At 48.2% G+C, this 23,464-nt stretch overlaps 1 protein-coding gene across 1 annotated transcript in view; it reads right to left on the reverse strand.

Moving 5' to 3' along the window:
- Nucleotides 1–2,889: 2,889 nt before the first annotated feature.
- CFAP92 (cilia and flagella associated protein 92 (putative)) overlaps nucleotides 2,890–23,464 on the reverse strand; it is a 117,621-nt gene continuing 97,046 nt past the window's right edge. Inside the window, exons 7-16 of the mRNA XM_069866127.1 lie at nucleotides 22,965–23,093; nucleotides 16,749–16,883; nucleotides 15,743–15,927; nucleotides 13,744–14,633; nucleotides 12,199–12,393; nucleotides 9,918–10,215; nucleotides 8,014–8,178; nucleotides 6,531–6,743; nucleotides 4,316–4,454; nucleotides 2,890–3,358 (exon numbers count right to left, since the gene is read on the reverse strand). Coding sequence (XP_069722228.1) covers nucleotides 3,093–3,358; nucleotides 4,316–4,454; nucleotides 6,531–6,743; nucleotides 8,014–8,178; nucleotides 9,918–10,215; nucleotides 12,199–12,393; nucleotides 13,744–14,633; nucleotides 15,743–15,927; nucleotides 16,749–16,883; nucleotides 22,965–23,093 — 2,615 coding nt within the window. The 3' untranslated portion in view covers nucleotides 2,890–3,092. The remainder of the gene's footprint in view (nucleotides 3,359–4,315; nucleotides 4,455–6,530; nucleotides 6,744–8,013; nucleotides 8,179–9,917; nucleotides 10,216–12,198; nucleotides 12,394–13,743; nucleotides 14,634–15,742; nucleotides 15,928–16,748; nucleotides 16,884–22,964; nucleotides 23,094–23,464) is intronic.

The following is a 23,464-nucleotide window of genomic DNA, read 5'->3' on the forward strand; positions in this document are numbered from 1 at the left end:
ATTCCCCAAAACATGGACAAGACAAACAAAAGCTGTTGTGCCCCCATGTGCTCTCACATACAGGAGCCTGAGGGCAGCGACGCTGCAGGCAAGTGATAAGGTTTGAAATGCTCCATCTCGTAGGGTCCTTACAAGCCCAGAGCTGAGACCTTTGGGGACTTGGTTTATTTGGTTTTTTACAAAACCCCACCATTATGTGCAACCTTTGTGCTTCAAAACCTTTGCACTACTAATCACAATCTGATTCCTCATGTTAAGTGAGAAAATACAACCAACCGACCCCTCAAGCCACCCCTGTGCTGGGTGAGGCCGTAAAGCGAAGGCTCCGCAGCCCCCAGGCCTTGGACGCGCTGAGCAGAGGTTGTGCTGCATCAACATCCCGTGGCTGCTCCAGACAAGCCCCACGAGCCTAAATACCCGCTGAAGCTCGGCTTGGACACCGGCAGCGAGTGCCCCACACACCGGGGCTCAGGCTGCACTCGCACACGGCTGGATCAAGCACATGGGCTGAGAGCCAGGCCGGCTCCAGAATCCTGCAGGAGAATAATTTTTAAACCACATCCATACTTTCTTCTAGAGCACAAACCCCGTCAGGGACACCAAGCTGAGCCCCTGGGAAGGGGGCCCAGCCCTCCCCACAGATGCTGCCCCCCAGCAGCAGCCGGGCCACGCAGAACGTGCAGCTTCTCATCAGGGCACCAGGGAGGGAATGACACAACTTGCAGAGGCTGAAGGCGAAGGCGCAGAGCCCGGCACCCAGCACGGAGCTGCTCCAGCAAAGATTTAAACAAAATTGGGTGAAGGAGAAGGGGACAAACTGGCAGAGAACAACTGGAAAAGAACATGCAGAGAATCAAAGGCAACGGCACTGAATGGGCTCGTGGAGCTGAGACAGTGCCGTCACCCCTCTGGGAACACCCTTACTTATAAATACGCAGAAAGCAAACGGTGCTGGGGTGTTAACATGATGCCATGTGCTTCGCTTTAACCTATCTACCTCCTCTGAATTCTGTGCTGCTTCAGGCAAGCACGTCAACCAGCAAGGACATTGTCTTTCTGGCTCTGTCGGGGGAAACCAGCAAAGGAGGCAACTTTGGATATTATTAAAAGCAAGAACAAAAAATATAGAGCTTTCAGAGCCTGAAGGTGACTGCCCGCAGCAGCAGCTCCTTGCTAAGGGCTGTTTCTGCAAAAGCGCAGCCAGTTTTGTGAGGCCAGACAGTAATGGTTCCCAGCTGGAAGGCCTGAAGAGCACATTGAAGAACTCAGGCTAAGAGAGTGTCAAGGCCAATGGGTTAGAATGTCACATAGCACAAGATCTAAATTATCAACTAACAGGAGTATTCATAGATTCATAGAATCACCAGGTTGGAAAATACCCACCAGATCATTCAGTCCAACCATTCCTATCAAACACTAAACCATGTCCCTTAGCACCTCATCCACCCATCCCTTAAACACCTCCAGGGAAGGTGACTCAGCCACATCCCTGGGCAGCCTCTGCCAGTTCTCAATGACCCTTTCTGTAAAAAATTTTTTCCTAATGTCCAGCCTAAACCTCCCCTGGTGGAGCTTGAGGCCATTCCCCCTCTTGTCCTGTCCCCCATCACTTGGAAGAAGAGCCCAGCTCCCTCCTCTCCACAACCTCCTTTCAGGTAGTTGTAGAGAGCAATGAGGTCTCCCCTCAGCCTCCTCTTCTCCAGGATAAACACCCCCAGCTCTCTCAGCTGTTCCTCATAAGGCCTGTTCTCCAGCCCCTTCACCAGCTTTGTTGCTCTTCTCTGGACTCTCTCCAGAGCCTCAACATCCTTCTTGTGGTGAGGGGCCCAGAACTGAACACAGGGTTCAAGGAGCGGTCTCACCAGTGCCGAGTACAGAGGGAGGATAACCTCCCTGGACCTGCTGGTCACGCTGTTTCCGACACAAGCCAAGATGCCATTGGCCTTCTTGGCCACCTGGGCACACTGCTGGCTCATGGTCAGTCACTGTCAACCAACACCCCCAGGTCCTTCTCCTCCAGGCAGCTTTCCAGCCAGACTTCTCCTAGTTTGTAGCTGCACAGGGTTGCTGTGCCCCAAGTGCAGGACCCGGCATTTGGCCTTGTTAAACCTCCTGCCATTGGACTCTGCCCAGGGGTCCAGCCTGTTCAGATCCCTTTGGAGCCTCCCTACCCTCCAGCAGATCCGTTGACCTGCAATCAGACAAAAAGGGCTATGGGCTAGAATTACTGGAACCAGGCAAAGGGTCCAAGCTGGACAAGTTTCATATTCAAAAGAGCCAAATCAAAGCCTAAGGTCAAGCAGGGACGGCCGCGCAGTTCAAAGCCCGACACCAGCCTTGCTGCCAAGTGGCCGCTCGACAGAGGAACAGGCACGCAGAATATGAACTAAATAAAAGTGAGTGGGTGGCAGCAAGCTGCCCTCAAAGGTTTAACTCTGCTTTTGTTACCAATGTTCTCATGGTTCCTGTGTTTTTCTAGAGCGTTTGTAGCCAACAGCTGAGCTTCAGCCCTTTGATCAAAAGCAGCTCAAAAGCAGCTCAGAAGCATGCGCAGGGGTTGGGTTGGTCATTTCTGTGCAGGCACCGCCTACGATTCAGCCAACAAAAGAACAGCGAGGTGCAGGCCACCCATACAGCTTTTGATATGAATGAGCACAAATCCTTTAGTCTCACAAACCAGGGTGTCTGTGTGGGATTTGCGCCCCACAGGCTGGAGCGCGGTGCTTGGGAAGCCCACACAGCACCATGGAAATCGACACAGCACGGGGAGGCGTTCAGCTCCTCGGCTATAGAGAAGCCTCGACCCCTCCACTGCACTCAGGGCATCACTAAGATTCCTTCTAGAGCCACTAAGCCAGCTGGCCAAAAATTCTTCTTTTCTCACCCACTGACAGGCAAGTTAGCTACTTGAACAGAAATTCTCCCCATTATCTCCAAGCATCAAAGCCAAGAACTTAAAAAAATAATTAAAATAAATAATTTTGAGCCTTGGCTGAGACGTTTTTCAAAGAGCTTTGTACAATTAAGTCACCCAGTGCTATCGACATCAGTTTTAACAGATGTTTTTACTTCTTATTGTGCAGAATTCAGTGTCACATGGCATCCGCCCTCCCCAAGGTGCAGGGAAGATGTGGCTGCACTGTGGTCGGTGCCGAGGTCAGTACCCCGGGAACGTTACCCTTTACCTTCAGAACCGGTCCTGCCTTCCTGAGCGAGGATTTCTGAGCTTCATCTCTGAGAAGCTTTAGCAGCTTCTGCTGCTGAGCGCTGGCTCTGGGCCCACGAGCGGCTGCCGAGCAGCATCGGCGAGACTGCAGCTTGAGAGCATCAAACAGAGTGTGCAGGATCCAGGCAGCATCTTCATAAGGCCAGCACCAGATTGTAAAAGAAAAAACAGGCAGCAGAGAGCAGTTAGATGGAAAAGAGGATACGTTTGGACTAAAAAAAAAAAGTAGTCTAAAAGGCTCTACTGCAGAGAACAACTTTTGTGACAAGGGCTGCACTAGAAGAACTGATTGAGGTGTTAGAATAATGTCTGGTGCCCACAGCAAGGACAATTTACTGCCCTTGCTCCACAAAACACACATGAATGGGGAATTAATCCTGACTGCTCCCAAAAGCCTTTCTCTGCAAGCAGCACTCGAGCAGAGCTGTGCAAAGCAAGTGGTTTGCAAGTTACAGGGTATTGTGCTGCAGAAGAAAGGTGAAAGATAGTAGCAAGCCTGGTAAATCTCTAATTTTCTGCTTGTGAACATTCCTTTGAAACTCAGATAGTTCTGAGCTAAGAACCACATGGCAAATGTCTCAAAATACCGGCTCACAATGAAATACCCCTGTGTCTGCTCCTGCTTGTGGGAAAGCCCGAGCTGAGACCCTGCCGCCCACTTCCCAAGGCACCGTGCAGGCTGCCGGGGCAGCACGGCCTTCACCTGGCTCCTCTCAGCCCCATCATCTGCACTGCCTGGTCTGTGAAGTGGCTTTTTGTCTGACCCTGGGACCAACAAAGCTGATTGTTCGTAATCCAGCTGTGTAAAGGCAGAGCAGGCATCCAACAGAGCTCACTTACAGAAAAATAAGCCCAGAAGAATCTGTCCCAGACTAAAGAACACAGACTAACTTGGGTAAACAGAGGGTAAAACCAGAGTATGGCCAAGGTCCTACATCCTTTGTCAGAGTACGGACAGTTTTGCTGTAGACGTATCTCCTTGCATTCCAACTCCCTTCCTTGGTGGCAGAACTAAAAAAGCTTTGGGACCATATGTCAGAGCTTTGAGAGAAAAGCTTTGTGATTAGTTAATTTGAACAGATCCATTACCAGTCCGGGGGGCTGTTGTCATGAAGAGCTCAGGTGGCTTCTTATAAAGATCAAAATCAATGTCCCGTTTGCCCCGGCTCCATCTGCCTCTTGCCAGCGCTGGCTCCGTGTTCGCATGTAGAGCATTCTCCTGCCATTTCTAAATGAAAATGGAATCTCTTTAAGAAGCCAGGTCAAAATCACCAGGGAGGAGGCATAAAACATAAGTAAGTTAGCCAGCCTCTTGGGCAGCTATCAATCTCTCTGCCATAATAGGGTCTTAGCAAAGACAGCCTTCGCTACACAACCGGTTCTCTCTGTAGCCTTTCAATCTGTGTGTTTGATACCCATGAATGAGGACAAAACCCCATTTTGTGAGCAAGTTGCTGATGCTCTGGCACAGCCCTGGTATCAACCATGCAGGCACTTGCAGGACGCTTGATGAATACCTGGCAGGGGATTCAGCTTTGTATTTATGTCACAGTTCTGTGCAGTGATACAGGGGGTCTGATGCGCTCTCCTGTATTTCATACACAGCCGCTAAGCTCGCAGGCACGGGGGGCTGCCTTTCTCATCCATGTGCCTCCTAACTCATTATTTATCTCCTCCCAGCAGCAAGCAGTGGGCTGGCAGTACAGAACTGCCAGCACAGTAAGAGCTCTAGATCAGCTCAAGGATAACCTTAATGCACATTGCTTCCAGAGAGCATGAGCTCTCCTAGTGCTTCTAAAAATGCCATCAATCCTATCAAACTCTTGGGACAGAAAGCCCAAGTGTCCCGAGGAAGCAGGCGAGAGAAGCAGCACGGAGGAAATGGCCTCAAGCTCCACCAGGGGAGGGTCAGGCTGAACATCAGGAAAAAATTTTTCACAGAAAAGGTCATTGGGCACTGGCAGAGGCTGCCCAGGGAGGGGGTTGAGTCACCTTCCCTGGAAGGGTTTAAGGGACAGGTGGACGAGGTGCTGAGGGACATGGGTTAGTGATTGATGGGAATGGTTGGACTCGATGATCCAGTGGGTCTCTTCCAACCTGGTGATTCTATGATTCTATGATCGTGGCAGGAATAGTCATCACAATTTTGAAACCCAGACCAGCTTTCTGTGTTCCTCTGCCGACTGCTGAACCACTACTGAGATTTGTTCAGACGTAACTGTCCCTCCTAAGCTACAAACTAGCTGTGCTGGCTGCTGTTAGCCCTGCACTCTCACTGCTTCACCTGACCACATGGCTAACGCGGGGCAGACATTGCACGGAGATGCTTCAGGAGAACACACGAGCTCCAGAGATGGCCACATGGTGTTTGAGAAAAAAATCAGAATGGTTAAAGCAGCAGCATATCGAACCCAGAGTGCCTCAGAATGGGATCTTAAGAGCTTTCTGCTTTTGTTCCACCTTTCAGGTAACATCCATGGTAAGTTCTGGATCAACCTACCATCTCCATTATCCTGCTCACGCCCGTGAGGTTGCTGCTTGAGCAGAAGGAGCCTCTTTCCCCCCTTCTCTCCGCTCCATGGCTCGCGCTGTTGCTACACAGCTGCCAGCTTACACTTAGTTTCAGAGAGATGTCAGTTCTCCTCCTCTCTCTCATCCCATCAGTAAGGGCTAAAGGTCGATACAACATGATTATCACAGTCCCCATTCCTTGCAGGTTGGTAGCTCTGGTGTTGGATATCAGCTGCTGCTCTGTCAGCCTGTAACCCCTTTTTCAGCTCGTCAGCTGTTGATCCTGCACTGCCTAGTTCCCCTCCTCTTTTTTGGCTCTTCAGCAAAAGGCATCAGCAACTACAGAGCACTGGTTGGCTTCTGCTCCTCTTGCTCAGTGACCCTTCTCTTCTCCTTGATGAGCAGACACATTCTCTGGCTCCTCAGCTGTACTTGAACCTTTTCAAGAAACTACTTCTATAAGTATGGGGAAAAAAACCCAAAAAAGTAATATAAATAAAGCCTGAAAACTGGATAAACAAGGACCCATTCTTGCAAGACGTAATAAATGAGCCTCCAAGCATTCAGCTCGTTCCACTCAGTGCTGTGATAGCGTTCAATTAATTGGGTGGACTTTGTGTATCCAAACAAAAGATCACCTGGGTGAACTCAGTGTACCCAGATCGCAAACACAGGTGTCACCCTCAAAATCTGCCTGGGCTGCACCCCCTGAAAGAGACTTCCATCCGCTAAAAGCTACTTCAGGTCTACCAAATGAGCCCACTTTGGACTGTCCATTTCAGTTTTCCATTACCTCACTCAACTCCTCCACACGTGCCTCATCAGGCATCCAAGGGTGAAGGTTGCTTTCCATTCTGCTCTTAAATCCAGGAAATACAAATCCATCTGGTGACAGCCACATACTCTTGGATTTTGCAGACGCTTCCTTTTGGGCAGCAGCCACATCCACTGGCTCAAACGTGGCTAACAGGAACTCGTGGCAGTAAGTGAATCTCTTCTTTGGTTCCTACAAAAAAAACACATTTTTGTTTTTATTAACACGATTCCCCGTTGCCCCTAAACTACAGACCCAGTGTAGTAGGTGTTTCTTTCCTTAAGAGCACAAGTAATCAGAGATTGAAATCACACATACCATGGAGTATTAAAACATTAAATTAATTATTGGATCAGAATAGAATGACAAGTAGTGTAACAGGATCTCTAAAATAATTAGAGATAGAACTATCTTTACATTTATTTGTGCAAGAAGAGATCTGTAGAACCATAGATTACTTAGGGTTGGAAGGGACCTCAAAGCCCATCCAGTTCCAACCGCCCTGCCATGGGCAGGGACACCTCCCACTGGATCAGGGGCTCCAAGCCCCATCTAAACTGGCCTTGAACACCTCCAGGGATGGGGCAGCCACCACTGCTCTGGGCAACCTGGGCCAGGGCCTCCCCACCCTCATGGTGAAAAAATTCCTCCTTATGTCTAGTCTAAATCTGCCCTTGCCCAGCTCATACCCACTGCACCTAGTCCTATCACCACAAGCCTTTGCAAACAGTCCCTCCCCAGCTTTCTTGTAGCCCCGTCAGGTACTGGAAGGTCACTAGAAGGTCACCTGGGAGCCTTCTCTTCTCCAGGCTGAACAAACCCAACTCTCTCAGCCTGTCCTCGTACGGGAGGTGCTCCAGCCCTCACATCATCCTTGTAGCCTCCTCTAGACCCGTTCTAACAGCCCCACCTCCTTCTTATGTTGAGGATTCCAGAACAGGACACAATCCTCCAGATGAGATCCACAAAAGAGGAACAGAGGGGTAGAATCACCTCTCCTGTAGCTCCTACCAGGAACAGTTTTCACGGGGCTATAGGAATTTCCACCAGCCGAGAGGATATAGCACTTGTTATTGAGATTCAAGCCAGCCAGACAAAAGCAGATAAACGTGATTCTTCAAATGTGTTCCTAAATGCATTCTTCAAATGACTTCATACTGCATATGCCAGCACTGCCATTACTCAAATTCTCCCATTTATGAGGCTCAGAGCTGGACCACCCAGGTGATCAAACGCTGCAGCCAAAATCACAGCCCGAGGAATGAGGGCAAGGACACTTGATTCCAATGAACAGCTTCAAGAACAGACTTTACACCTCTCAGACTGAGATCTTTGTGGACAGCAACTTCCCTTCCTGTGCACTAACATGAGAGTTACCAGTGCAAACCTATTTAACTCCTCTCTCTCCTTTCAGCACTACACACAGCGAGCAAAGCTCTCCCAGTTCCATGTCCCAATTCACCTTGGCCATCTCCTGGCGCAGCTGCTGCTTCGCAAGTTCAGCAGAATTCAGGGTCTGGGAGCTGTAGTTAAAGACGGATTTGCCATCAATAGGAGAGATCCTGAAAGCTTCAAACTTTGGCTTTTCCATCTTTCCCTTGAGTTGGCACCCAGCCCCAGAGTTAGTCTGCAAAGAGAGGTTACAGCTGAGCTCTGTCTGAACCAGTAAGCCAGAGCTACAAAAAAATCATAACAAGGAAATGATTCTGTGAACGTTAAAAATACAATATTAACAAAAGCACAATGATAAAAAGAAAACCTTAAAAAAAAATCTATTTATCGATGGATTACACAACAGCACTTTGTTAAGAAAATACTCCCCAGAGGATGGTGTTACGGCCAAGCCCCGTGTCCCCCTCGCGTGTGCTGCTCCGCCTGGCAGGGGCTGGAGGCAAGCGCTCGCCAGAACGATTTCTGCTTCCAGACTGAATGGCTGCTCTGCAGAGCTGATGCTGAGTGTGTCCACACAAAGTAAGACCAGTTCTTTCATTTCCCTGATTCCATTACCACTCAGCATATCCAGAAACAGGGGAAACACCATTCATCAGGACTCTTCAAAGCTCTCCACCGACCAGGACAATTAAACCCTCCTACCTTTTCATCCACTTAAGAAGGACATTCTACTGCATTTATGGTAAGTACAGCTTTGAATCCAGACTCTGACAAACCAGGTACTTACAGCAGGAGGGCAAAATTGCATTTGGGGTGACATCCACTTCCCTGGGAAAGCCCTCTTTTTTTTTTTTGTTTTCAAACAAAAAGCCTTATTAAATATATTTTCTTTTCTACAGAGGTCTTCCCAGTTCCTCTATTATTCTCTTGTTTCGAAAGCACATATAAAACAAAAACTGGTTAGAACTCCTTCACTGTCAAGACTGCTAATTCCGTACAAGTAACAGAATAACTCTACATTGAGGCTATACGGAAATATTAGGCCTAAAAGCTTTGTTGCTCTCATTCTCCTACAATGTTATAAATGCAAGCACCAAGAATAATTACTTAATATACAGTCTTCTTTTCCAGTCTCGTGTAACACCCCTTTATCAACAGACTGACTGGAAAAGGAAATAGTTAAATTTCTTTCACTACCTCCAAGACAGACTCTTTACACAGGAACAAGGATTTCCATATACCAGGCAAAATCTCTTTGTATTAAAATATTTACAGGAAAAAACATTCAGGAAAAACATACAGGAAAAAGCACAGTATGGCAAGAATCTGCAGCTGAGCAATAGACTCCAAAAAACATCTCTGACGCCTTGGAAACACACTGAATATCCCTTCTGTGAGGTCTATATTAGCAGAAAGGTGCTTAGTTTCAATGCATTTTCCCTGAAGCAACAGGAGGGGTAGACGGATGCTGGTCACAAGCCAGAAAAGGTTCTAAAATTCCTTAGAGCTCAACTCTGCCTGCAACTGACAATTTTATTTAGTCAAGAATAAACGCCATTCTGGTTGCCAAAAGGCAAGGAGATCTCTCCTGGCAAGAGACCAAAGCTCAGTTTAGCTGGCTTAGTGCCCCGCGAGCACCTGAAGCCTGGCTGACAAGGAGGGAGCTTTAGAGAAGGAAGAGCCAAAGAAAAATAGGGCCCAAACCCCAAAAGAAACTACAAGTCCTTTAAACAATCTGTTTCCACCATTTCCCTGTAAGCACTAGAGCTGTTCTCCCTTTTGAAAAGCAATTACATTTGCAATTCAACTCCTGCAAAGTCCTATTATCCTGCACTTTTCTATAGCGTTCGCACAATCCCCACAAACACCAGAAGTGTTTAAGTCTAATGAGCTTTCAGAAGAAGGAGGTGTTAATTAAGGATATGAAGTTTTGCAGCTACTGGGTTTGCCTCTCACATATCACAAGCTACTCACCCCAAGAGAGTTTCTCTCAAAAGACACATTGTCTGCTCTTTCTTTCTTCCTCTGCACCCATGTTTCATCGCGGTTACCTAACGAGGAATGTGCTGCCTGTTGCGCTCTGCTAACTGTTCCTGGGACTGTGAAGCCACCAGAGGAAACCAAGTGTAATGGAGGTTTCCAAGCCAAGAGATCTTTGATGGCCAGGGGAGCTCCATACTCATGACTCAAGGCTGTGATCATCTCTGCCGAGGGCAGCAGCTTACCCTGGACTACATCCCTCAGCCTCTTACAGCGACGGAGGTAACTCAGCCTGCAAAGAGACATCACCATGATATTAGTTTACAAAACCCTTACTGCCATTGAATCATTGCAGTTATTATTACTGAGGAAAAATTAGACAACTTTCTGGAAGCATCTCTTTATCAAAAGTGCAGGTCAGTTCATGAATGCTGGTATTTAGCTGCAATAAAGAAGGCGAGCAGTTCAATGAACCCACTCAGAAGGCTGCTGGCACCAGACCTAGATGCAAGGCGATGACTGGTTGCCCTTCTCTAGCCTCTGTCTGGAAAGAAAATAAAGCAAAGTCCCTTCGTGCACACTGGTTCCAGTGTACGACCCATATTTACAATGAACACGCCCTAAAATCCATCCTGCCTTACCCGTTTTATGTCTCTTTCTGATAAAATTTCCTTCTGTACTCTATTCAGGACTCCATTTCCCTCACAGCTGATCTCATTCACTAAGTTTGGCCTGCAGTGCACAATGTTAATATAAAATCAGTTCTAGCTACGGCAGCTATTGCGCTGGCCCCACACGCCGTGTGCGCGCACAGCAGTGCCGTTCTCAGCCCCTCAGGCCATAGCAGAGGCCACGAAGTACAGTGCCCTACCTGGCAGCCAAACACAGCATCGTAATTTCCTGCTAGAACTGGAGACTCATAAACTCACTGATCACGTAACTATTCTTTATTTCAGGAGAGTAACTTGACAAAGTGATGTGAAAGAATTCAATTGCGAAACTACTGCAGCAGCGCTATTTTCTTACCCTCACTGATGAGCAACAGGTGCAGCTGGTAAATAACATTGATTTCAAAGCTGCAGCAGCATTAACAACACAAAGTGAGTTTACATTCGTATGCTAAAAATTCAATTCGTGCAGAAGTACCACGTCCACTACTTTTTCTCCAGTTCTGACTGATTTTCTGGCTAGTTCCAGCAGAAGGAAATCGATGAGGAAGCAGCAGAGTCTGCTGTGCACGCATCAAAGCTGTGGCTGATAACAGCAACCCCAAGCCCAGGAGTTCCCAAGTCAGAGGATGCTCTGGAGCACAGCTCAGTCTGCAGACTCAAGCAAGGAATTGGTTTGTATTTCTCTGGACAATTACAGCCCCAGCAGAAGGAGGGTCCAGCAAAATCAGTAACACCCGGTGCCTGGCCAGCACAATTCACTCAGCCAAGAGCAAGGGCTGCTGGAAAGGGACGATGGCCACGACATAGGCTCAGCCACTAACAGTTCCTTTCTTGAGGTTCTCTCTGATGTAGAGCAATGAGCACTGTGACGTACAGGGATCGTTCCTGCAGATTGACTTCTCTCTAGTGGAAAAAAACATCCTGCATTTAAAACGATCCCAGACACCGCGAAACCTTCCCTTTCCTTGCAGGAATGGGAGCTGCAGCTGCCTGCTGAGCTGGGCACTGCAGCCAACCTCCTGGTTTCATTTTCTGTTTTTCAGACAGGAAATACCACAATAAAAATTAAAAAAAAACCCAACTACCAAGTATCTAAAATACAGAGTATTATGTACAGCTCCCACATAACTCTTCCTTACTCTAGTTACTGTAGGAAAACAGTTTTTAGAATTCTCCACTTAGCTCAAGTGACTTTCTAGCTCCATTAAGTCCTATTTGCTCGCCTCCTGTGCTCCCTCCTATGCTGCCTCTGTGAGGACAGAGCAGATAAGTCCCAGCTGATGCTTCTGACACTGGAACTTTCTCTTCCATTTCCATTATATTCAGGTGTTTCCTGATATTCTGTCCTTACTCATCCAGCTTCCTTCTGTACAAATCATAAACTCCTGCCCAAGGTAAACTGGGCTCGCTGATACTGCATTTGCACTACATCAGTTGTCAGAAAACCCTGCTCTTCTGTCTGACATCATCTGTCCTAAAACCTGAATTACCCATCAGGCCCACAGGTTATATCCAAGAGCACTACTTTTTGTATCAAATATTCACTCTCCTTTACTACTATTTCCTTTCTTAATTTCTTGACTACGAACTGGAACGAGTCATACCTGGACAAGGCTTGGAAAAGTGCCCAGGGCACCGCACCTCTGACATAGAGCAGGGGCTGCTTTGCTAGAGCGCGGAGGGGCTGCTGGAGGCAGCAGTGATAAAAGAGACCTTCCAAGTCTGTGTAGAGGCGCTGACGGAAAGACAGCTGTGAGTTATACAGGATTTTGAGCTGTCCATCTTCACTTCTGTGAGTCCTGGAAAAAAGGCATCGATGACAAGGTTAATCAACCAGCCCGCATCTCAGGTGTCCTCAGCCCTGAAGAACCATCATAGAATCATGGAATAATAGAAGAGTTAGGGTTGGAAGGGATCCTAAAGCCCATCCAGTTCCAACCCCCTGCTGTGGGCAGGGACACCCCCTACTGGATCAGGTTGCTCCAAGCCCAAACCAACCTGGCCTTGAACATCTCCAGAGATGGGGCAGCCACAGCTCCTCTGGGCAACCTGGGCCACGGCCTCCTCACTCTCATAGTGAAAAAATTCCTCCTTTTGTCTAGTTTAAATCTGCCCCTCTCCAGTTTATACCCATTGCCCCTCATCCTGTCACTCCAAGCCTCTGTGAACAGTCCCTCCCCAGCTTTCTTGTAGCCTCTTCAGGTACTGGAAGCTGCTCTAGAGTCTCCTGGGAGCCTTCTCTTCTCCAGGCTGAACAACCCCAGCTCTCTCAGCCTGTCACTCTAATGCCAACATCCTGCTCTTGTCCTTCAGATGGAACCTCTGACGGCCCTCAATTCACATGGACTGTTCTGAAAAGATTACATTGGGTGAAGTTACAAAGACAATACCAAAACGCTCATGACATAACTGAGTTGTACGTTTTCTTTTTAAGCCGCATGGCAAACATTTGAAAGGACGCCCACCTTGGTTTCATCAGCGTTGTGCCCCTTAACAGCCTTACTGGTGCAACAAAAACACTAGGTAAATATTTTCACTACAAACAAAAAAATTTGAAATACCGCAGGAAAACAAAGCTTCAATTCAGGTTACAGGTGATCACAGACAATAGACAACTTTTCATGCAATAAATAATTTCAGTATCTTGCATAAAAAAAAACCCCAGACAACAAACCACCACAGGAGAGTGTTAACGGCACAGTACAGTGAGGAAAACATAGCAACTCCTTTTTAAGCACTAAATTTGAGGGAGACTTTCACTTTGATTTTGCCACATTTTCCTCTAAAATCAAAAGGAGAAAAGCTTGAATTCCAGCTTCCTCACAGCACCTATGTTTGGTTTAGATCCCATGGAGGTTTTTTGTTTTGTACAGGCTGATTACACAAACCAAGTAGCAGCTTAACAAAAGAAAAGTACACATTGCCATCCTTCTCATTTGAACTTAAATGATGCTCTGTGACGTAGTGTGATGAAGATTATGGCTCAGGTGAAGCAGCCACTGGGACTCACATCCACGAAAACCACACAGAAAGCATCAGCTCTGGACCTGCCCACGTATCTTTGTACAGCAATGGATGGGGAGAGAGAAATCAAATTAAAATCTCTGAATCAAAGTAAATAACTGATAATAAACCTCAAACTCTCCTACCTTTCAAAGTGTCTATCCCACAGCTTCTTGATTGCTTTGTCTTTTAATCCCTCCAAGACAAAGAGATGAGTTTCTCCATCCAGCAAGTGAAAACCAGTAACAATATCCAACTCAGAAACTTCCTCAAGCGTGGTTTGCAGTTTTGATGCAGCGAGAGCCATTCCCATAAAGTGTACAGGATAGCAGTCCAGCTGGAGGGCTTGAGCATTGATTTCAGTAATCTCTTCCACCAACTCATGTAATAAGGATGAATTATTGTAGTCAAAACTGTAGATTATACAACCAAATGGGCAATTTGTGACGTGAGCATCAGCCACTTGTGCGTGCGCCGCCAAAGGCACGGACATTTCCACCCTCACTTTCAAAAGCGAGTCTGATTCTAGATAATGTCCCATATGCAGCAGGGTAGAACTACGCACCGATTCTGTTGTCCTCTTTGCTTTATCCTCCTCACTGGAAGCAGCTGTATTTGGAGCTGAGCAGCTATGAATGGGAGCATTGATATTCAAGTACTTTCTACCCAACAATAATTCCGTTAGACTGACTTTAGCTACCCCATGCGGATACCACACTTCGTCCTCTGTAGAAGAATTACAGACTGTGGATTTGCAAGCAAGGAGATGCACCTTGCCCAGTTCTTCATCTTCACCACCTTTCCCAGACAAACAGGGCTTTTCTGTGTCATTTCTCATGTTTCTATCCCGGTCATGAACTTCAACCTCTAAAGGTGGACCTCTAAGACACTTCTGTAACTCCCCAGGTCCCATCAAACCTGTCAGAATTACATTAACATCCTTAAAGTAGACGTGAGTTCCATGGACTTGTCCATGAGTTCGATGAGGTGGAAAGTTATGGAATTTGTATTTGCAGTAGATGGGAACACACATTCTCTAGAGAACAAAAAGATGAGGAGAAAAAGACATTTGCAGTGTTAACCTTTTTCCTCTATTTTTAACCTCACAAAATAATCAGCTTTTCTAGTACAGAAGCTATGGGGGATGCACTGCATAGCAGGAGCTATGGGCTTCCAAGGCAGCAAAGAGGCCATTCTACATGCCTGTCTTTGGGAATATCTGCCTGCCCTCAACTTTGTTGACTTTCCAAATATGCCAGGGAAATGCTCCTTGTTTCCAGATCATGAAAGGAAGATGCTGAGAACCGCCATGGCTCCTACACCTTTCCGGATTCTCCCTGTGATTCATCTGTAGGACTTGAGGCCTAAATTAACTGTCTATAGCTAGAAGCTAGGAAATTCAACAAGAATCCAACGGTAAGTAGGGAACAGACAGTATTAACCATTTGGTTACAAAACTGTGGAAGAAAGCAGGGGGATTCATTCCACAACAGCTGTTGTAGTTCCTGCACGGAAGTCTCCACCAAGATTGAGGGAGGTGATTGTGCTCCTCTATTCCTCTCTTGGGAGACCTCATCTGGAATCCTCAGCATAAGGAGATGGAGCTGTTGGACGGGTCCAGAGGAGGGGTACAGGGATGATCCAAGGGCTGAAGCACCTCCCATATGAGGACAGGCTGAGAGAGTTGGGGTTGTTCAGCCTGGAGAAGAGAAGGCTTCCAGGAGACCTTCTAGCGACCTTCCAGTACCTGAAGGGGCTACAAGAAAGCTGGGGATGGACTGTTTACAAAGGCTTGGAGTGATAGGACGAAGGGCAATGGGTATAAACTGGAGAGGGGCAGATTTAGGCTTGACATAAGGAGGAATTTCTTCACTGTGAGGGTAGTGAGGAGCTGGCCCAGGTTGCCCAGGGAAGCTGTGGCTACCGCATCCCTGGAGGTGTTCAAGGCCAGCTTGGATGGGCCTTGGGCAGCCTGATCTAGTGGCAGATGTTCCTGCCCGTCAGAGGGTGTGGAACCGGATGGGCTTTGAGGTCCCTTCCAACCCAAACTATTCTATGATTCTAAGTTCTCTTTAACACCACACCCGTACCTTCAGCAAAGCTACTTGAGCAATGCTTTTGGAAAGAAGTAGCAGTAGGTATTACCTGCAGCTCCTCTATCGGCACGGGTGTGTTCGGGAGGCAGGTAGCTGAATGAATCCTTATAACCAGTGGATTCAATTCATGTCTTTGTCTTTCAGACAGAAGAGGTGTTTCCACAGCGAAGGTCACATAAACATCTAAAACTTTAGGACTGTTTTCTGTCAGACGACTGGTCACTGTTTTTTCTCCTTTTTAAACATACAAGATCAAATACTTTGTGTTACAGAGTAATCTCAGGCAACCATATGGTTACAAACCTTCCCCAAATTTGTAGTAAAATAAAGCAAAATTATTGTTTTAACTGTTTCAAATATCTACATTTTACAGTAGGAAGAAAATAATCCTCGAGCAGTGTCAGAGCCCCCACGTGAGCCAACTGCCGAAAGCACAGAGAGGTTTATGTCTTCTGGAAGCTGCAAACACACAGTCCACAAAAACACAAAAATCAAAGCGCTTTAGAGACTTTTCATCATAATTAAAGGTAAGCAAGCACCTTCAAACAAACTGGCTTCCCTGCAAGTACCTTTGCCACGTCCAATGCATGACGCAGCGTTATTTCTGTCTGCGTGCACAGAACAAAGGGCAGCTTTAACTGGTTCCACACAAAAATAGGACACAACATCTATTAATTATGAATGCTAACCTAGTTACAGTCAGAAAACTGCAGAAATAACCCTCTCTGCTCTGACCAGTATTCCACCTTCAACACATTCCAAATCAAAGAGGATAACAACACTTCGATCTACGTGCTGAACTACAATGTGGAGTTATTCTTGACATTCTGTGCCCTTCCGAGCACACAGACCTCTGAACACATCAGCCCCCTCCCAAATCAAAACCAAACCCCGAGTCTTTCTTGACCAGTCTGCTTTTGCCCCTAGGGAATGCCACCTTCTGGATCTTCCAAGGCAGTCCCCAGCAGGCAGCCCCACCAGCCCAGGTGTTCGGAAGGGGAGCCATGGAGAACACCCAGCACATCACCCCCTGCCCCTTCCGAAGAGAACGATACCTGCAAGGAGAGGCATGAGATCAAACTGCAGAGAAGCAATATTGTTTTTCTTTGCCTGAGGAGCATCGATCTTTCTTTTAGAACCAGAACCTCTTCTGCCTGTTGATGGAAGGCAGGGTTGGACTGAGTAGGAAGGAGGAAACATTTTGTTGCAATTAATGAAAGGAATCATTTAAAATGTACTGCAGCAGTGGCTTATTTAGTACTATCCTTAGAAAAAGATGTCCGTCGTACACCAAACACCACCTTAGGCTAGCACTGCAATACGGTCTCGTTCCCACTGCACAGCCCACTGTGCTATACAAAGAATTCCTGCTTTACAAGAATCAGTAAGCACTAAAAAAATTACCACAATAAGGCTTATCTTTGCTAACTCACTATCTTTACCTCGCATACCTGCGTTAGTACATATACATGGTATTCTTTGTGATATGCATTCTATTCCTTCCAGAAACCTGTGTTTTACAATTTTGTGTTGACAAAACAGGAATACTGTCATTGCTTTACCTCACCTTACATTACCAGGAGCATAAACCATAGAATCACAGAATCATAGAATAACCAGGTTGGAAGAGACCTACCAGATCATCGAGTCCAACCATTCCTATCAATCACTAAACCATGTCCCTCAGCACCTCGTCCACCTGTGCCTTAAACACCTCCAGGGAAGGTGAATCAACCACCTCCCTGGGCAGCCTCTGCCAGTGCCCAGTGACCCTCCACCCTCCCCTGGTGGAGCTTGAGGCCATCCCTCTTGTCCTGTCCCCTGTCACTTGGGAGAAGAGGCCAGCACCCTACTCTCTACAACCTCCTTTCAGGTAGTTGTAGAGAGCAATGAGGTCTCCCCTCAGCCTCCTCTTCTCCAGGATAAACACCCCCAGCTCTCTCAGCTGTTCCTCATAAGGCCTGTTCTCCAGCCCCCTCACCAGCTTCGTTGCTCTTCTCTGGACTCGCTCCAGAGCCTCAACATCCTTCTTGTGGTGAGGGGCCCAGAACTGAACACAGTACTCGAGGAGCGGTCTCACCAGTGCCGAGTCCAGAGGGAGAATAACCTCCCTGGACCTGCTGGTCACGCTGTTTCCGACACAAGCCAAGATGCCATTGGCCTTCTTGGCCACCTGGGCCACTGCTGGCTCATGTTCAGTCACTGTCAACCAACACCCCCAGGTCCCTCTCCTCCAGGCAGCTTTCCAGCCAGACTTCTCCTAGTTTGTAGCTGCACAGGGTTGTTGTGCCCCGAGTGCAGGACCCGGCATTTGGCCTTGTTAAACCTCCTGCCATTGGTCTCAGCCCAGCGGTCCAGCCTGTTCAGATCCCTTTGGAGCCTCCCTACCCTCCAGCAGATCAACACTTCCACCCAGCTTAGTGTCGTCCGCAAACTTGCTAAGGGTGCACTCGATGCCTTCATCCAGGTCATTGATAAAGACATTGAACAGGGCTGGACCCAGCACTGAGCCCTGGGGACACCACTTGTCACTGGCCTCCAGCTGGATTTCACACCATTTCCCACCACTCTCTGGGCCCTCCAGCCAACCAGTTTTCCACCCAGGAGAGTGTGCGCCTGGCCAGGCCAGAGGTGACAGTTTCTGAAGCAGAACGCTGTGAGAAACTGTGTCAAAGGCTTTGCTGAAGTCCAGGAAGATACATCCACAGCCTTTCCCTCATCCAGCAGCCGAGTCACTTTGTCATAGAAGGCGATCAGGTTAGTCTGGCAAGACCTGCCTTTTGTGAACCCATGTTGACTGGGCCTGATCACCCGGTTCTCTTGCATGTGTTCCATGATAGCACTCAAGGTCACCTGCTCCATGACTTTCCCTGGCACTGAGGTCAGACTGACAGGACTGTAGTTTTCTGGGTCCTCCCTGCGACCCTTCTTGTAGATGGGCACAACATCAGCCTCCAGTCCAGTGGGACTTCCCCAGTCTTCCAGGACTGTTGGAAGATGATGGAAAGGGGTTTGGCCAGCACACCCGCCAGCTCCTTCAATACCCTTGGGTGAATCCCATCCGGCCCCATAGACTTGTGGGTGTCTAGCTGGGCAAGCAAGGCTCTGACCACCTCCTCTTGGATCACGGGAGCCTCATTTTGCTCCTCTAGCTCCGGGGTTTGTACACAGATGGAACGACTTTCTTTACAGTTAAAGACTGAGGCAAAGAAGGCATTAAGTACCTCAGCCTTTTCCTCATCCCCTGTCACTGTTGTTCCTTCTGCATCCAATAGGGACTGTATGGTCTCCCTAGTCCTCCTTTTATTATTTGTATATTTATAGAAATATTTTTTGTTATCTTTCACAGACTTTGCCAATCTGATTTCTAGTTGAGCCTTAGCGCTTCTGATTTTTTCTCTACACAATCTCACTTCCCTCCTGTAGTCCACCCAAGAGGCCTGTCCCCTCTTCCAGAGCCCATAAACATTTCTCTTCTTCTTGATATCACTCAAGATCTCTCTGTTCAACCAAGCTGGCTTTCTCCCCTGCCGGCTTTTTTTCCGGAACATGGGGATGGCTTTCTCCTGAGCTGCCAGGATTTCCTTTTTGAAGAGCTCCCAGCCCTCATGGGCTCCCTTGCCCTTAAGTACTGTCTCCCATGAGACTTTGCCAACCAGCCTTCTGAAGAGTTCAAAGTCTGCCCTCTGGAAATTTAATGTTACTGTCCTACTAACCACCCTCTTCACTTCACCTAGAACAGAAACCCCTATCATCTCATGGTCGCTTTGTCCTAGGCGTCCACCTACTGCCACATCCCCCACAAGGCCTTCTCTGTTCACATACAGCAGGTCCAGGAGGGCACCCTCCCTTGTTGGTTCATTCACCAGCTGTGCAAGGAAGTTGTCTTCCACGCACTCCAGGAACCTCCTAGACTGCTTCCTTTCTGCTCTATTGTACTCCCAGCAGATATCAGGAAGATTGAAGTCTCCCACAAGAACAAGAGGCATGGATCTAGAGATTGACCGCAGCTGTTTATAGAAGAGCTCATCAGCTGTTTCTCCTTGGCTGGGTGGTCTGTAACAGACTCCCATCACAAAATCTACCTTCTGGTGGGCTCCTCTGATTTTAACCCACAGGCACTCAATCTCCTCATCACCACAATCCATCTCCATGGTGTCCAAGTCCTCCCTTACAAAGAGGGCTACCCTGCCTCCTCTCCTGCGCTTCCTATCCCGCCTGAAGAGCTTGTACCCACCATAGCTGCACTCCAGTTATATGAATTGTCCCACCACATTTCCATCATGGCAATGACATCATAGGCTCCTTGCCCTACAACAGCTTCCAGCTCTTCCTTCTTATTCCCCATGCTGTGTGCATTGGCGTAAATGCACTTCAGCTGAGCTACTGAGCCTTCAGCCCTCTTAGAGGGAACAGAGTTCATTCCCAATTGCCTGGTAACTGGAGTAGCTAGCACCAGAGTGCCCATATCTCCCTTAGCACCCTCAGGTGTGTTCTCCCCCACTTTCTGTGTGGTGAGGTACTGGTGGCCCTCACCAGCACACCCTCTCCAAATCACCATTGCCCCACATCCAGGCTCATTCCTGTCTAGCCTGGGCTCAACCCCCTGCCCCTTCACATCTAGTTTAAAGCTCAATTTATGAGCTTAGCTAGGTTTTTAGCAAGGGCTTTAGTCCCCCTAGGAGACACATGTGTCCCATCCTTAGCAAGAAAGCCACCTCATGATCAAAGAAGCCAAAGCCCCTCTCCTCACACCAGGCTTGGAGCTAGGCATTAATTGAATTCTTCTTCCTGACTTCCCACTCCTCTCTATTTAGCCTTGGGATGGAGCAGAATACTATTTGTGCCCCAGAGCCCTCCATCATTTTCCCAATGGCCTTGAAGTCATTCTTGATGGTTTTGGTCTTTTTGTTTACCCGTTTGGACTATCAGAGGAAGGAAGTTTTCTAACTACCTCCTTCACTGATGCCCCTGGTAAGCAGCAAACCTCTCTGTGGAGCGGGTCCGGTCTGCAAATGGATGCCTCTGTTCCTTTTAGAAGGGAGTCCCCTACAACAATCACCCTCCTCTTCTTCTTGATGGAGGATGTTTTTATCTTTTTCTGAGGATGGCAAGGCCTAGGGAAGGATTCTAGGCTGTGGGAGCCATCAGGGTTGGATTCCACCTACAGCACCTGGTACTTGTTCACCAGGGGGATCTGGGGTTTTGGTGTCTGGGTGAGGGGAGCAGGTTTCTTTCGTCTGGCAGGAACTTGCTGCCATTCCCCATCTCTTGTAACCCCAACCTTGCAGTTTGCAGGTGGATGGTGTTTAGATACACCAGCCCCAGCAGGCTGCTGAGTTAGTGAGAGGGCCCTGCTCCATTGGTCTATCTCCCTCTTGCACTCCCTGATGGTCCTCAGCCTCTTTACCTCCTCCCTTAACTCCTCCACCATGTGAAGGAGTTCCCCCACTCACGTGCAGCTTTCACCAGTGGGGCCAGGACCAGAGGCACGAGCCGGTGTGGGAGGGGGCCCTGCCTGCAGCCCAGGGGCTGGGGAGCTGCTGCACCCACCGTGGCTCTGGCTGGGTGGCAGCATCCATCCTGCCTGCTGCAGCACACGGAGCAGCTTTAACCTTCTGCTGGGTGGCCACCATGGTCCTCGGTATCTTCTGTCTAGTCTCTAGGTCCTCTCTGTGCCCTGCCCGCTCCTCTTTGCCACACTCCTCCTCGCGGGGCTCCCAGGGACTGTTTAAATCCCCCGCGGTGGCCGACGGGACCGCCCCCTCCCGTCAGGCCCCGCGGGACCGGCCTGTGGGGCCGGCAGGGCCCCCGCCCCGCCTGGGTTTGTCTGGGATTTTCCCGGCTCAGGGAAGCTCCCACCGCCTCACAAAGTCCACCCCCGCCACAGAACTCACTATCCTGCTGCCGGGGGCTGCTGAAGAAGCGCGTTGATATTTGTCATTTTCTTGGATGCTGAGCAATTATTCCAGAATTCTTTTTGCCCAGATCCAGGCTTTACCCAGTACAAGCACAGTCAGGCCCAGCCTGAGTATCCAAACCCCAGCAGCAGGTGCTTTGTCCAGTCCGTTCACTGGGCGAGTACACAATTCCAGCACAAGGTTGGAGTTTGACAATAAATGTAGCAAGTGAACACAGAACCGAAAAGAAGAACTGCAGAAATATTCCTGCTGCTGCTGTTCCTGGCTTATTATTATTCCTATACTAAAAGGAATGTCAGAATGTTTTAAGGACAAATTTAACACTCAGAAGGAAAAAAGAGTCAGGCAACATATTACTAACATATTACTCCCACAGTCAAGAAATTCCTCATTATATCTAGCCTAAATCTGCCCATCTCCAGTTTATACCCACTGCCCCTCATCCTATCTCTCCAAGCCTTTGTAACCAGTCCCTCCCCAACTTTTCTGTAGCCCCTTCAGGTCCTGGAAGGTCGCTAGAAGGTCTCCTGGGAGCCTTCTCTTCTCCAGGCTGAACAAGCCCAACTCTCTCAGCCTGTCCTTGCATGGGAGGTGCTCCAGCCCTTGGATCATTTAACCTGTTCAGAATTCACAGCATTATCTATTTATTTTATTTTCATTAATTAAGGTTTACACCATGTGTTCCCGAGCTTGGCTGCTGCTGTGCGCTCGCAGCCCAGTGCTGCAATGTGCTACCATGTGGTTCCTGAGCAGAGCTCTGCACCCCTGCATGGTTCCACTGGGCCCAGGGCTTCCACTGGGTTCCAGTGAACAGGCTGGAATGGGCTCCAAAAGGGACAAGGAAAGCTGTCAGCAGGGTTTAAGATGATGCAGCTATAGAGGCCTCACCATCAGATGGAGAACTCGACCCAAGACCGGGCCTCACAGTTACTTGCAGCAGTGCTCAGTGCATTCTCATCTGGCACAAGATGAGGCCAGATTACAAAACTGCATATGACCAGGATAAACATTCGCACTTCTCCATGAATACAAAGGAAATGTGACATGCTGCTGGTGGAGTTCAGGTATTTGCCAGTGGCAACAGTCTGGGAACAGCTCTAGATGTTACTGCAATCACTTACAGACACAAAGCAGCTGCAAACCCCAATGCCTTTTTCCTTCTGTGAGCCAGCTAAACTGTTTTTCTGTCCCAACTCTATTCCAAAGTCATTAGAAACTTGTTGGAACTGTAATAGCTTCAGTCTTTCTGCAATCCCCCGTTTCCTCAGTAGATTCCTCTGTCCAGTTCCTGCTCGCCCATTACTCAAGGTGCCATGCCCTAAGCCTGCCCCAGTTCCCACATTGTTGTACCTTCAACATGAAGGGCTGAAGTCTCCTGTGCCTTGGATTTCTTTGCTGCTTTGATTTTTGTACAGCTAGGTGCTGGCTGACTCTCTTCAAAGGATTTTCTTTGCAAAAGCACTGTGTGGTTTACCTCATCTATCAGGAAAAAAGTAAAATAACATGAATTCCCTGCCTTAGACTTTGTTGCTTAGTGTGGCTGCGCCACTCAAACTCTGAGCAATGATTTTCCCATGGCTTCTTTTCCCCTTTTCCTACTTTCTAAGAGAAGTCGCTTTTAGACTTCACTTCTGTTCCTCTGGAGATTAAAATCAGTGGAGTTACAGAGATTTACCTCCACGCTCACAGAAGAAACCAGCATAAAATACTCTCCCTGTCTGCTGCACAACACACATTCAGAAGAAAATATTGGAGCAGCTGTGGGAACTCCCGGAACACTGAGCCTGCCGAGGAGGCAAACAGCAGGCAGCCGAAGAAACTTCACCACACGAACTCCTCCAAAAGCAGAT

This window comes from Phaenicophaeus curvirostris, chromosome 11, assembly GCF_032191515.1.
Source record: "Phaenicophaeus curvirostris isolate KB17595 chromosome 11, BPBGC_Pcur_1.0, whole genome shotgun sequence".
Lineage (NCBI taxonomy): Eukaryota > Metazoa > Chordata > Aves > Cuculiformes > Cuculidae > Phaenicophaeus > Phaenicophaeus curvirostris.